Source organism: Alligator mississippiensis, chromosome 7, assembly GCF_030867095.1.
Source record: "Alligator mississippiensis isolate rAllMis1 chromosome 7, rAllMis1, whole genome shotgun sequence".
Lineage (NCBI taxonomy): Eukaryota > Metazoa > Chordata > Crocodylia > Alligatoridae > Alligator > Alligator mississippiensis.
This window is the reverse complement of record NC_081830.1, coordinates 89864098-89878553: the sequence shown is the minus strand read 5'-3', so window position 1 is coordinate 89878553 and position 14456 is coordinate 89864098. Positions and strand designations below refer to the sequence as shown.

General features: G+C 53.0%; 1 protein-coding gene across 3 annotated transcripts in view; it reads right to left on the bottom strand.

Annotated features, from left to right (window-relative positions):
* The window catches only part of LOC109285233 (uncharacterized), a 31377-nt gene extending 17169 nt beyond the window's left edge, over nucleotides 1-14208 (bottom strand). Inside the window, exons 1-3 of one of the 3 annotated variants that reach the window (XR_009463567.1) lie at nucleotides 14104-14208; nucleotides 13201-13403; nucleotides 4091-4293 (exon numbers count right to left, since the gene is read on the bottom strand). Coding sequence is in view for 1 of the 3 variants with exons in the window: in XM_059731295.1 (XP_059587278.1) it covers nucleotides 4091-4293; nucleotides 5000-5186 (390 nt within the window). In the remaining 2 variants the exon portion in view is untranslated. Of the gene's footprint in view, nucleotides 1-4090; nucleotides 4294-4999; nucleotides 5202-13200; nucleotides 13944-14103 lie in introns of those variants that run through there. The other 2 variants (XR_009463566.1, XM_059731295.1) reach the window with 2 other exon arrangements.
* Between the last annotated feature and the right edge of the window lie 248 nt (nucleotides 14209-14456).

The window sequence follows — 14456 nt, the reverse complement described above, 5'->3', positions numbered from 1 at the left end:
AGCAAGAGGGAGACCGCGTGGAAGAACCGGAAAAGAAGGGTGGAGCTTCTAACGAACCCGCGAGAGTTCGGTCAGCGACTCTGCCCATCGACGCAGCGTCGTCGCCAGCAACCCCGCCTAGCGACGCAGCGGCGTCCCGACCGACCACGCCTTCCTGCCGACGAAGGAGAGAGTCAAGCGGAAGAGAGCATCCGCCCCTCCTGCCTGAAGCAACGACAGCAGCAGTAACCCCTGCGGAAGCAGTTCAGCCTATGACAGCATCGTCTCCCGAAGGAGCAGCTTGTTCTACAACAATGACGAATAGAGTTGCTACTACTTATTATGCTCGCACCAGAACTGAGTTGCAGGATTTATGTAGAGCATCAAAGATTCAACCTGAAGAGACTCTAGGTGTATGGTTAGGACGTTTAGTCGTGGAACTTGGATCCGACCTGCTGAACCAAGAAGCAGCAAGCTTCTTGGTGAGACAAGTTTCGTGGAGTAGAGGACATGTCACCGACATCGACATGATAACGTGTAATACTCACTGGCCTATTCCACTGCCAGCGCTTGTTGCAGGACTGATTAGTCAAAAGGCCCATGTGTGGCATGCAGGACGGCCGGAATGTGTCAGCACAGATCACCTTATGCTGCCAATTATTGGCGTCTCGTATTGTGCTTGGAACCCAAGAGCACGTGCGCTGGGACTGACATCGCTCCAGCGAATAAGACCATGGCCTCAACGTCACTTGCGAGATCCTGGAACCGTTCCACTAACCTCTCACAGCCTAGACAGTTGTCTCGAGATCTACGGACCAAAGAATATCGTCGTTCTTTGAATTCTGTTCAGTCCAATGGTAAACCAACCCGTGAGTAATCTTCTTTGTGAATTGCCAAGACTGCATATCCTGATGGAGCCAAGATTGTCTTATGATCGGGACTGTCAACACCCAACCAAGTCTCAAGGCACCAAACGACGTAGATCCGATCTTCCACCACTGCCACCGAGAACCCTAGAGAAGCGATACATGTTTGGATTTCTCCTACAGTGTTCCGGACTCAACAAGCGGCAGCTTCGGATTTTACGGGATGCAGGCCAATGGCAGTTAGCTTATGAGTTAGGTTTCCGTTATTTAGAAGAACTGGATGATGAATCTTCGACGATTTCGTCTAATTAAGCCATAGGAATCGTTTAAAATTGTTTAAGTTTGTTGAATCAGATCATTAATCCGTTTTGAGAGTTTTCTGTTTACAGATCTGGAATTCAGAGCGTGTGACAAGGAGGAGCCCTCAGAGGGATGACACCACCGGAAGAAGTGAGGACCTGACGTATGACTTCGCCACGATGCCCACTGAAGCCCTGATTGTGCAAATTTTATTATGAATCAGATTATGTGTTTGTGTTAGTTATTATTTCTTGATTGTTATGTAACTTGATCCCAGGACAGCGAATTTTATGTTTGTGTATTTGTTTGATGGCTTGTTTACTCGTTGGACGATCACGACAGATTTTAGATTGCTTGGAAGAGTGTGGCATAATTTACTTATGCTCTCAGCAAGCGGGGATGTCACAACCCAGAGTTGTGATTTTTTGTTTGTGTGCACTTTGGCACCGCTAAATTATTTCCCGCCATTTTTGTCGCTTTCTTTGCACGGTAGACCTCTCTGCTGCTAGAGAGAGCTCTGGTGCAACGGGGGATTTCCCGCCAAATTACAGCTTCCTTGCAGTGTGCATCTCTTTTGCATCGTAGTGATACACGCTGTAAAGAAGTTCCCGCCATTTGTATTAGGGTCCGCGCCATGTTATTGGCCGACTCCTAATTTAGGCACACGTGGTGGCTAGCGATTGGCTTGCTAGCCGTACATAAGGCTTGGGTAGTTTCCGCCCAAGCCAGAGGAGGGAGGAAGAGAGAGAGATTCTGTGTAAAGATCTCCAAGCGCTGTGGACCCTCGCGGACCCGGCACGCCTCCCCTAAGCAGGCAATAGAGGCTTAATAACCGAATCCACGGAGCGTTAACCACTCCGGAGGGAAGAATGAACCGCGCCTCTAGCCTCTCCCCATCGCCGAGCGCAATCCTAGACGTATCCCTTTCCTGTAATTTCGGACCCTGCAGGGCCTAGCAAACTCCAGGGAAAACTTATCGGACCCATGGAGCCTGAATAGCTCCGGGGAAACTTTTCGAATTCAACTTAACCGGACCCGCGGAGCCTAGCAAACTCCGTGGGAGCAATCATTTTGTCAGAGTCCTCCAACGAGGGTGCAAGCGGGAGCTGTGCCTGGAAACTTATCCAGCCTACACCGATACCATCTTTGGGTGTAAGTAGACAATCTTATCAATCAACCGTTACGCCTCCGTGACTAATTCTAACTCGCGTGCACAAGGCCACCCTTTGGTTCTCTCCCACCCCACGTGCCCGGGCTGACAGCCACAGCCCGCGTGCACCGGAGACGGGTCCGGTACGACCCCCGTTTGCCCCCGGCGGCCAGAATGGGATTGGAATCACCGCCGCGCGTGGCGACGAGGGTGGGCTCAGGGCCAGGCCCGCACAGACCTCAAACCTTACGCTGCAAAATCCTCCACTCCCAGGGGGCAAGAAGGCTGAGACCAGCACCCTCCTTACAGGGTACAGCCTCTATATATCTCCATGTCTGTACGTCTCCGGCTCTGTATATCACTAGCTCTAAATATGTCCCCCGACGGGACCACAGGGCAGCACAGAGCAGCAGAGTCGCCCTCCGTACTCGGCGCGGCTCCTCGTGGCTGCAGTGCTCGGAGCACACCACCGGAGGGCAGCACGGAGCCGGGTTTGTCTTAACACTGAGGCAGAGACAAAGCCGGGCTCAGAGCCGCCCTCCTGTGGCCGCGCCGGGCATTCCGCTGGGCACCCAGGGCGGCTCCGTGCTCCCCCGCGTCGGGGCTGGAGCGGGACTTGGAGCCCGGAACAAAGCCGGCTCCGTCCCGCCCTCCCTGTGCTTCACCCTGCGTGGAGCAGCCAGGTTTTAAAGCCAGAGAAAACAAAACCCTGCCGGCACATCGACAGGCCGGTGGGGAAAAGTGTGACCACGAAGACATGAACTTCACTATGAGAGCAAAAGCAACAGAGAGGGAGCACAGCGGCATGTTAAGCACGCTTGCACCATTCTGGAATGAATGCGGACACAGCATATATTTAGAGACATAGGTTGTTAGAGCTTCAGATATACAGAGCTGAAGATACGTGCAGCTGGAGATGTATGCACCTGGGAATATACAGATATGGACATATTTAGAGTTAGAGATATTTGGCGCTGGGGATATATATGAATGGAGATATACGGATATGGAGATACAGGCATGCGGCATCTTATGCAGGGGTTAGGTTCTGAAGTCAGCACTAAAGGTGAAAATCGCGTATAGTCAAATCGCATATTACTGTGCCAGAGATTTGACTAGCGGTGACTGCCTCTGCCTCCAAAAACTCCTGCTGCCACTGCGGAGCCGTGCTTAGAGCTGTGCGGTCGGCAGAAGCGGCGCACCGCACGGTGGTGGGGATGTCTGTGTGCCACCCAGCCACCATTACGCTGCCAAAACCTCCTGCCGCCGCCGCGAACTCAAGACCTGCCCCCCCTCCCACCCCAGGTGTAGTTGAATTCACGCAAGTTAAATGCGTGTATGATGCGACTGTACTGTATAGAGCGAGACATATTTAGAGCTAGTGATATACAGAGCCGGAGACGTACAGACATGGAGATATATAGAGTTATAGAGTTATATATATAGAGAGAGTTAATATAGAGTTATATAGAGTTATCTATATATGGGGTAAGAGATATATGGAGATGCAGAAATAAAGAGATCTAGATATATGGAGCTGGAGGTTGCAGAGAGGAAAGTGCTAAAGCACCTCATCCAGGCACAGGGAGGGAGAATACAAAGTCTGTGGGATGTGCGGCCCCAGTACCCTGCCAGCCCACGCGCAGGTCACTGTTTTGGGAGGGTGCTGCCAGCAGGTAGAGGCAAGAGCTGCCATGACTGGACGTATTACCACTGGAGCAGGGCACGTGGTGATGTGCATCCAGGCAGAAGCTCAGTGTCCGCTGAGCGTGTCAAAGCAGAAAGACGTACTCACCTGTCGCCCCTGGGGCCTTGGCTGCTTCCAAGGGACGGGTGCAGTTCCCGCACACCCATCTGACTGCCCAGAGTGACCCTTGCACACACAACACGACACGACACGACACGTCCCGGGGGCCCTTCTGCCCCAAGTCCTGCTCCTGTCACGCTGCAGCCCCTCGCTGAGACGCTGGCTCCAAGGACGGGGGCACGAGGAGGAGCCTGCAAGAAAGGACACACCCTCGTTAGACACTTTCACGGGAGTGAAAACGCATGCACCATTTGCCGCACCGCAGTGGAGGAAATAACGCCCATGAAGAGGACTGAAATCCCCACACAAAATGACCAGTTTCCCACACAAAAGCCATCACGTGCCGTCAAGAAAGTTTTCCAAATGGCCACACCATTTCCCTCACACACCAGAACCGTATATGCCGACACTTACCCAATCCCCACATAATTTTCCATAAGTCTCAGAACAAACAAGTTGCTTTAAAAAGATCCCAAATCCCCCTACAATGACCACACCAACTTCCAGACACAAAATAAGCATATTTCCACACACAGTTCCACAAACAGTAACCAAATCACCAGTTTTGCTCAGAAAGTCAACATGTTAAAAAAGGTCCTGTATCACCAGACCATAAGCAGTTTTCCAAAAAAAAACAAACAAAAAACCAAAGCCAAAACCCCTCCAACACCCCACACGTTTCCACAACAAAGTTCCCGTAACCGCGCAGAATTCCCCCAGTGACCCCAGATTTGCACAAAGGTTTCCATACAAACGCGCCCAAATCACTGCCCACAACCGCCTACTCACCGGCCGACCCGGCCCGGCCCGGCCCCGCCCCGCCCCGCCCCGGTGCAGAAGACACCCCCCAAAACCCTTCTCCCCGCCCCCGTCACCCCAGACGCGGGCCCCCCGCACCTCCGCCGTGGCACGAGGCCGCGCTGGGCCGGGCGCCCCGCGGGTCTGGGCGGGCGGCGGAGCGGCGACGCGGCGCAGGCGCAGGAGCCGGGCGGAGGGAGCAGCCAGCCGGCGGCACCGCACACACTTCCCACAGCGCCGCCGCCTCCGCCGTGCAGGAAAACCGCTGAGCGGGTCCGCTGAGCATCGGGGCCGGACCAATGGGCACACAGAAGCCTGCACACACCCACCATTCCCGGCAGCCAATCAGAATGTTGACAAGTAGGCCGGGTTTCTCGTCCCGCCTCCCCCTGCACAAGCCAATCAGAGCGCAGAAGGGAGGAGGGACCGTGACTCCGCCCAAGCGGACATTCCACCCAATCGCCTCACAGCGCCCAATTGAAACACGAGCCTCCGATCCCGGCCGTGATGCGCTCCCCGGCCATGGATCAATGCCCGCGGGAACCCGCCTGCTCCGGCAATGGGCACTGTCCCGAGTTACCCCCGAGCGAGCGAGCAAGCAAGGCTTTTGTTCTCTATCTCTGCCTTGATCTCCCGCCTGCCTGAGCTGCAGTCGCGGGGCCCGGAGCCGCTGTCCTCGCTCTGCCCTCGTCTCTCGGCTAGAAATCCGGCTTGAATCGTAGGGCAGTAGCACAGGGCAGGGATTTCTTTTCTCTGTCTTTAAAACCGGCTGCTCCGCGCAGGCTGAAGCGCAGGGAGGGCGGTACAGAGCCGGCTTTGTTCCGGCTCCCTCTCGGGGCTCCAAGCCCCGCTCCAGTCCCAGGCAGGCAGCGTGGAGCCGTCTTGGGTGCCCGACCGGGTCTCCCCGCAGCAATGCCCGGCGCGGCCACAGGAGGGCGGTGCTGAGCAGGGCTTGGTCTCCGCCTTCAGGGGTGCGGCAATACCCCGATACGACCACAGGACGGCAGCACCGAGCAGCGGCTTTGTCTCCCCTCCGCCGCGTTCTCCTCGTGGCTGCAGTGTTCGGAGTTCACCACCGGAGGGCAGCAGTGAGCCGGGTTTGTCTTCACACCAAGTCTGGATGCCCTATGAGACCTGTGATACCCGCACTAACTACACACTGGTGTGCCGTGATACACAACGATGATAGCTGAACAGCTGTATCAGTATCGAACTGCATTAATAATGGTGTGTATTATAGAAACACACACTATCTGACGATCGGTATACACAGACAGCCATATTGCAACCATCTCTGAACAATGTACGTTTTTCAGAGTAAGTACGAAATGAATAACACCGTCACTTCAACGCCCTGTTCTGTTTTATACTATTTCACACCGAGCAGAGATGCCCCGACGGGACCACAGGAGGGCAGCACCGAGAGCGGGTTCGTCTCCCCTCCGCCGCGCAGCTCCTCGGGGCTGCAGTGCTCGGAGCGGACCACAGGAGGGCAGCACGGAGTTGGGTTTGCCTTCATACTGAGGCGGCGACCAATCCCTGCTCAGAGCTGCCCTCTTGTGGCCGCGCCGGGCATTGCGGCGGGGAGCCCCGGGCGGACACCACAGCCGGCTCCGTGCTGCCCGCCTGGGGCTGGAGCCCGGAAATCCCGACCCGGAACAAAGCCGGCTCCGTGCCGCCCTCCTTGCGCGAAGGAGGCGGGGTTGAAAGGCAGAAAAAAAATCACATGGAGGAGATAGGGAGGCTCCCCAGGCGCCGGGCGGAGAGAAAAGAGGCACGGGGACAGACAAAAAGCTTCACGCTTCGAAACCGAGCGCAGAACAGAGCCCGACAGCCCCCGCACCCTGGGAACGCAGGGTCCCGCACGACCCGCCGAGGTGGCCAGGACATCCCGCCGCAGCTCTCCGGAGCCTCCCGGGTGTGCGGGGCTGCAGCGGGACGTGGGGTGCGGGCACAGCAGACCCGGCAGCGGGAGGACCACTAGCGGAGTGGAGCCGCTGAGGATCGGAGTCAGACCCATCGGAACCCAGATTACTACTCAGCGCCCGCCATGCCCCGTCAGCCAGTCAGAATGCGATCGGAGGGGGGGGCTTTCTTCTGGGCCCTCCTTCTTCTGGCAAAGCCAATGAGAGCGAAGAAGGGCGGAGCGGACCTGACCCCGCCCTTGCGGACACTCCACCCAATCGCCTCCTGTCTCAGGGCGGCCAATGAAAGCGTGGGCCTCTGATCCGGGCCCGGAATATATGTATGTGACTCGTGTCAGTCCCGGCAGCGGTCACAGCTCTAGTCACGCCTCGAGCGGGCGAGCGAGGCCTTTTTTCCTCCTCTCTCTCCGCCTTTCTCGCGTGGCTGCAATGTGCTGCAAGACCCACAGCCCGGCCGCACCGAGCTGCTTGCCTCTCTCTCGACCTTTGTCGCCCGGCTGCAATGCCCGCTGTGCAGCACGGCACGGCAGCACCGGGCTTGCTTTTATTTTTCCCTCTTAATTTCATGGCTGCCGTGCCCAGTGCGAAGTTCCGGACCGCGGCACTGGGCCCGCTTTGTGGCGTGCCAGGGTCCCCGGGCCGCGCACCCCGTTAGAAACGCGCCGGCGGCCCCGCCCCTTTCCCTTCTCCGCCCTTGTCTCCTGGCTGCAACGCTGAGCGCAGCCCACAGGAGGGCAGCACCGAGGGAATTCCTTTAAGACAGGCCCACAGGAGGGCAGCACCGAGCAGCGGGTTCGTCTCCCCTCCGCGGAGTGGCTCCTCGTGCCTGCAGTGCTTGGAGCTCACCACAGGAGGGCAGCACTGAGCCGGATTCTCCTCCATACTAAGTCTGGATGCCCACTGCAACCTGTCATACCCGCACAAACTCTAGGCACTCGTGTGCGGTGATGTGCAAGGATGATAGCTGAACAACACCTACATTGCTATCGCCATAGACAGAGAGAGAGATAACTGTGTTAATAATGGTGTGTATTATACACACTCAAACACTATCTGCGTAACGGTATACACACACAGCCTTACTGGATACATCTCTGTACAATGTAAGTTTTCCAAACTAAGTAGGACATCAATAACACCGTCCCTTCAGCTCCCCGTTATCAATATTATACTCTTACACAGAGCGGGGATGCCCCGACGGGACCAGCGGAGGGCAGCACCGAGCAGCCGGTTCGTCTCTTCTCAGCGCCGCTCCTCGCGCCTGCAGTATTCGGAGCGCACCGCAGGAGGGCAGCACTGAGCCGAGTTTTCTTCATACTCCGGGTGGATGCCCATGACGTCACGGCGGTTGGCGGCAGCCAGTCAGCCCGGGCTCTCTTGCAGAGAACAGCACCCCGCTGTCCTTCACAAGCGCGGCACGGAAGCCTGCAAACCCTGGAGGCCAGACGGGGCTCCCCGTTGCAAGACAGTATCGCGGCGGGACCAGGGCGCCGGAGCGCCCCGGCTCTTCCTCGGGCGCGGGGTCAGCAACGGGGGCGGGAGAGGCCGCCTCGGGGCTCCGCGGAGAGGACGCGCTGCTGCGCGGGGCCCGCCCGGCTGTCCCTGCGAGCACCGACTCCCGCTGCGCGGAGAGTGGCGGCGCCCAGGGCCGCTTCGTGCACACGCGGAGCCGGCGCAGCAGCCCGGGGACGTGCCGCGGGGAAGGAGCGGCCCCAGCCCCGCACACGGGCGCGCCCTTCCCCCGCAGAGGCAGGGGTGGGCGGGGCTTGCGGCGCGGCGCTGGGCGTGCTCGGGCGGCGGCTCCCGGCGCAGCCCGACCCGGCAGCAGGGGCCGGGCTACCGCGCCGGCTGCTCCGAAGGAGGCCCCTGAAGCGTATTGCGCGCTGATTGGCCCCCGCGTGCGCTCTCTGCCCTGATTGGTCCGCCTACAGTCCGGAGCGCGCTGCAAGGTCCTGACTGGGGGAACGTTGTTTGCGGGGAGCCGGCGGGAGGGAGGGAAAGTGCGGTAACCAGCGCTGGGGCCACCTACAGCTCGGGCCTCCTTTTGGCAGATAAGGACATATCTCAGCCCCTCAGCAAGGTGACACTCTGCTCTGACCCTGCCCTAGACACAGGCCAGCTTAAGAGTTCACTAGTGATGGTGGGTGCCTAAGTATGGGCTGTGGAAGAGCCCAAGTTTTAAGGAAAAAGTGGAAAATGCTGCACCTGTGAGCTGACCATCACAACTCTTCAAGGTGCTTTGTAGCAGGCACTCAAAATCACAGGGCTGTGGGGAAAGCTCTACCCCGGCCCCAGTGTGACGACGAAGGCATGAACTTCACTATGAGAGCAAAAGCAACAGCCAGGGAGCACAGGGGCATGTTAACCACGCCTACTCCATCCTGGAATGAATGCACACAGCATATATGAACAGATAGGTTGTTAGAGCTGGAGATACATAGAGAGGTGGAGATATACAGCAATGGAATTATTCTGAAATGGAGATATAGAGAGACATAGCTATATAGACATGTAGAGCTGGAGCTATTCAGTGCTCAAGGTATTCAGAGATTCAGAGCTGGATATATATAAAGAGGTGGATATATGAAGCTAGATTTATATAGAGCTAGTGGTATTCAGAGCATGGGATATACAGAGCTCGAGATAGACAATCAGGTAGATATATGGCGAGGTACATATATGAAGTTGGAGGTATTCAGAGCTGCAGATATTCAGACAGGTAGATACATAGAGATGTAGATATATGAATCTAGAGCTATACAGAGCTGGAAATATATAGACATGTAGATATAGAAAGCTGGAGCTATGAGGAGCTGGAGATATTCAGAGAGGTGGATATACAGAGATGTAGACATATAAAGCTGGAGACATTCAGAGCTGCAGATATTTAGACCTGGAGATATCTAGAAAGGTAAATATACAGAGATGTATATATATGAATCTGGAGATATATAGACAGGTCTATATATGAAGCTGGAGCCACGCAGAGCTGGAGATATTGATAGCTGGAGATATTCAGACATGGAGATATTCAGACATGGAGATATTCAGAGAGATAGATGTAGATATACAAAGCTTGAGCTATTCATAACTATTCAGAGCTGGAGATATTTAGACCTGGAGATATATAGAGATGTAGAAATATATTAAGCTAGAGATATGCAGAGCTGGAGGTATTCAGAGAGGTAGATATACAGAGATATGAATCAGGAGATTTATAGAGCTGGACTTATATAGAGATGTAGATATATGAAGCTGGAGATATTCAGAGAGGTAGATCTATAGAGATGTAGATATGCAGAGCTGGAGATACGCAGATGTAGAGATATATAGGCAGGTAGATATATAAAGCTGGAGATATACTGAGCTGGATATAAATATACAGGTAGATATAGGAAGCTGGAGCTATTGAGCGCTGCAGTTATTCAGAGCTGGAGCTACAGAGTTAGAGATATTCACAGATGAAGATACTGATAGCTGGAGACATTTAGACTTGGAGATATGCAGAGCCGGAGATATTCAGAGAGGTAGATATATAGAGATGTCGATATATGAAGCTAGAGATATACAGAGCTGCAGACATACTGAGTTGGATATAGATATACAGCTTGATATATGAAGCTGGAGATATTTAGAGCTGGAGATATTTATAGATGGAGATATTTAGACCTGGAAATATTCAGAGCTGGAGATATTCAGAGAGGTAGATATACAGAGATGGAGATATATGAAACTGCAGAGATACAGAGCTGGATAAATATATAGACAGGCAGATACATAAAGCTGGATCTATTCAGGGTTGGAGCTATTCAGAGCTGGACATATTGAGAGCTAGAGATATGCAGAGTGGTAGATATATAGAGATGTAGATATATGAAGCTGGAGATATATAGACAGGTAGATAAATAAAGGTGGAGGTACAGACAGCTGGAGATATTCAGAGCTGGAAATAGTTAGACCAGGAGATATTCACAGAGGTAGATATATAGAGATGCAGGTAGATGAAGCTGGAGATATTGATATCTAGAGGTATTCAGAGCTCAAGATACTGGTAGCTGGAAATATTTAGAATAGGAGAAATTCAGAGCTGGAGATATTCAGAGAGGTATATATATAGGGATTTAGATATATGAACCTGGAGATATGCACAGCTGGAGAGATACTGCCAGTTAGATATATAAAGCTGGAGCTATTCAGAGCTGGAGATATTTATAGATGGAGATATTCAGACATGGAAATATTCAGAGCTGGAGATATTCAGAGTGGTAGATATATAGAGATGGAGATATATGAAACTGCAGAGATGCACAGCTGGATAAATATATAGACAGGCAGATACATAAAGCTGGATCTATTCAGGGTTGGAGCTATTCAGAGCTGGACTTACTTAGAGAGGTAGATATATGAATCTGGAGATATATAAAGATGGACATATATAGATATGTAGATAAATGAAGCTGGAGATATATAAAGATGGACATATATAGATATGTAGATAAATGAAGCTGGAGATATACAGAGCAGGAGATTTTCGGAGCTGGAAATATTGGTAGCTGGAGATATTCAGAGCTGGAGATATATAGAGATGTAGATTTATGAAGCTGGAGATACATAGACCTGAAGATGTACTGAGCTATATATATATATATATATATATATATATATATATATATACACACACACACACACGACAGGTAGATATATGAAGCTGGAGCTATTCAGAGCTGCAGATACGTAGACCTGGAGATATTCAGAGCGGGAGCTATTCAGAGAGGTAGATATATAAAGATGTAGATATCTGGAGCGGGAGATAAGTAGAGCTGGAGATATACAGACAGGTAGATATATAAAGCTGGACATATGCAGAGGTGGAGATATTTGATCATTGGAAATATTTAGACCTGGAGCTATTCAGAGCTGGAGAAATTCAGAGCTGGAAATATTGATAGCTAGAGATATTTAGAACTGGAGATATACAGAGCTGGAGCTATTAGACAGGTACATACATAAAGCTGAAGCTATTCAGAGAAGGAGATCTACTGACTGATAGATATATAGAGATGTAGATATATGAAGCTGGAGACATACAGAGCTAGAAATATATAGATCTAGAAATATATTGAGCTAAAGTTATACACAGCTGGAGGTGTACACTTCTGCACGTAGGTGGAGCTGCACATACATGGAGCTGGGGATATTTAGAGTTAGATATATTTAGAGCTGGAGATATATACAGATGGAGATATAAGGATATGGAGATATTTATGTCCCAGCCACCTGCGGAGGGTTCGGGATTGAGAGTATGGTCGGGGGTAGAAAGGTAAGATTTACTGACTTAACCAAAACACATCTATGCGTAGTGACAAGACAAACAATGACAGACAAAAGCAATTTGCGTCGGCAACTTATCTGCAGTCCCCTCTGTTGCCTGATACACAGCAAGCTTCTCTTTCCACAAACTTCAGTGAAGTCAGGCGTCCCTGAACAACACCGAGAAGGACCCTGGAATGCAGTCCTTGGGCTCGTCGAGGTCCACAGGCCCACTGATCCAGGCAACAGCTAACTAATCCTTTTTACAGAGTTGTTACTTTTTTCTGAATGGTTTCCAGATATTCCAGCCAATTTACAGCTTCTGAATGATACTGATAACAAACGACCACTCAGATTCCTTGTACTTCAACTGTCCTTAGACTGACCAATTAGCAGTACAAGCCTTACATTTCTTTGATAAGGTAATTTTAAGTACGCCACAAGGCCTTACTACTTCAAGGCTTTACTAAATTTACTAGGCCTTACTTTATACAAGGCTTCAATACATCTTAATCTTTAATTATGCTTTTAGCAACAACATATGCTTAATATCTAAACAAATACAGAAAAACACTTAGTTTAATCTTCATAGAGCCTTCAGCAAGCACCTTTATCACACAGACATAATTTCAGCTGTCACAATATCGAGCTAGACATACCTAAAGCTAGAGATATAGGGAGCTAGAAACCCACAGAGATGGAGATATATGGAGCTGGATATACATGGAGATGGAGATATATAGAGATGGACAAAAATGGAGCAGGAGATATATGGAGATGCAGATATACAGAGCTGTAGATATACGGAGCTGGAGGTTGCAGAGAGGAAAGTGCTCAGTGCCTCAGCCAGGCACAGGGAGGGAGACTACAAAGTCTGTGGCATGTGCGGCCCCAGTACCCTGCCAGCCCACGTGCAGCTCATTGTTTTGGGAGGGTGCTGCCAGCAGTACAGGCAAGAGCTGGCATGACTGGATGTGTTAGCGCTGGAGCAGGGCACGTGGTGATGTGCATCCAGGCACAAGCTCAGCGTCCGCTCAGCGTGTCAAAGCAGAAAGACGTACTCACCTCTCGCCCCTGGGGCCTTGGCTGCTTCCAAGGGACGGGTGCAGGCCCCGCACACCCGTCTGGCTGCCCACAGTCACCCTGGCAGACACCACACCACACGACACGACACGTCCCGGGGGCCCTTCTGCCCCAAGTCCCGCTCCTGTCACGTTGCGGCCCCTCGCTGAGACGCTGGCTCCAAGGACGGGGGCACGAGGAGGAGCCTGCAAGAAAGGACACACCCTCATTAGACACTTTCACGGGAGTGAAAATGCATGCACCATATGCCGCACTGCAGTGGAGGAAATAACGCCCATGAAGAGGACTGAAATCCCCACACAAAATGACCAGTTTCCCACGCAAAAGCCATCATGTACCGTCAAGAAAGGTTTCCAAATGGCCACACCATTTCCCTCACACACCAGAACCGTATATGCCAACACTTACCCAATCCCCACATAATTTTCCACAGGTCCCACAACACGCCAGTCGCATAAAAAAAGTCCTAAATCCCCCTACAATTACCACACCGTGTTCCAGACACAAAACTAGCAGATTTCCACACACAGTTCCACAAACGGTAACCAAATCACCAGTTTTCCTCACAAAGGCAGGTTTTAAAAAAAGGCTCTTTATCACGACAGACAATGAGCACTTTTCCAAAAAAACCCAAACCAAAAAACCCTCCAACATCCCACACGTTTCCAGAAGAAAGTTCCTGTAACCGCGCCGAATTCCCCCAATGACCCCAGATTTGCACAAAGGTTTCCATACAAACGCCCCCAAATCACCCCCCACAACCGCCACGAGCCCGCCCACGTGCCCGCACAGCCCCGCTCGCCGGCCCCAGTGCAGACGACGCCCCCCAACACCCCGCCCCCCGGGCGCGGCCCACCCGCCGTAGCACGAGAGACCGGGCTGGACCTGGCGCCTGGGCGGGCGGGAGCGGCGACACGGCGCAGGCGCGGGGCGAGCGGCCGGGCGGCGGCACCGCGCACAAAGCCGCTCGCGGCACTGCTGCCTCCCTGCGCTGTGTCCGGGCCGGCAACAGCTGCAATGCGCGCCGTGCCCACAGGAGAGCAGCACTGAGCCGTGCTCAGGAGCCGCCCGCCCCTCCCCGCTGCAGTGCCCGGCCTCAGCCACCGCGGGGCAGCACCGAGCGCGCTCTCGTTCTCCGCCTTCCAGCCCCGGCTGCGGCGCCGGGGGAAGCGCAGGACGGCGGCCGCGACAGGAGCTTGTCCTTGTTCACGCCCCCGCCCCCCCGCCCCAGTACTGTC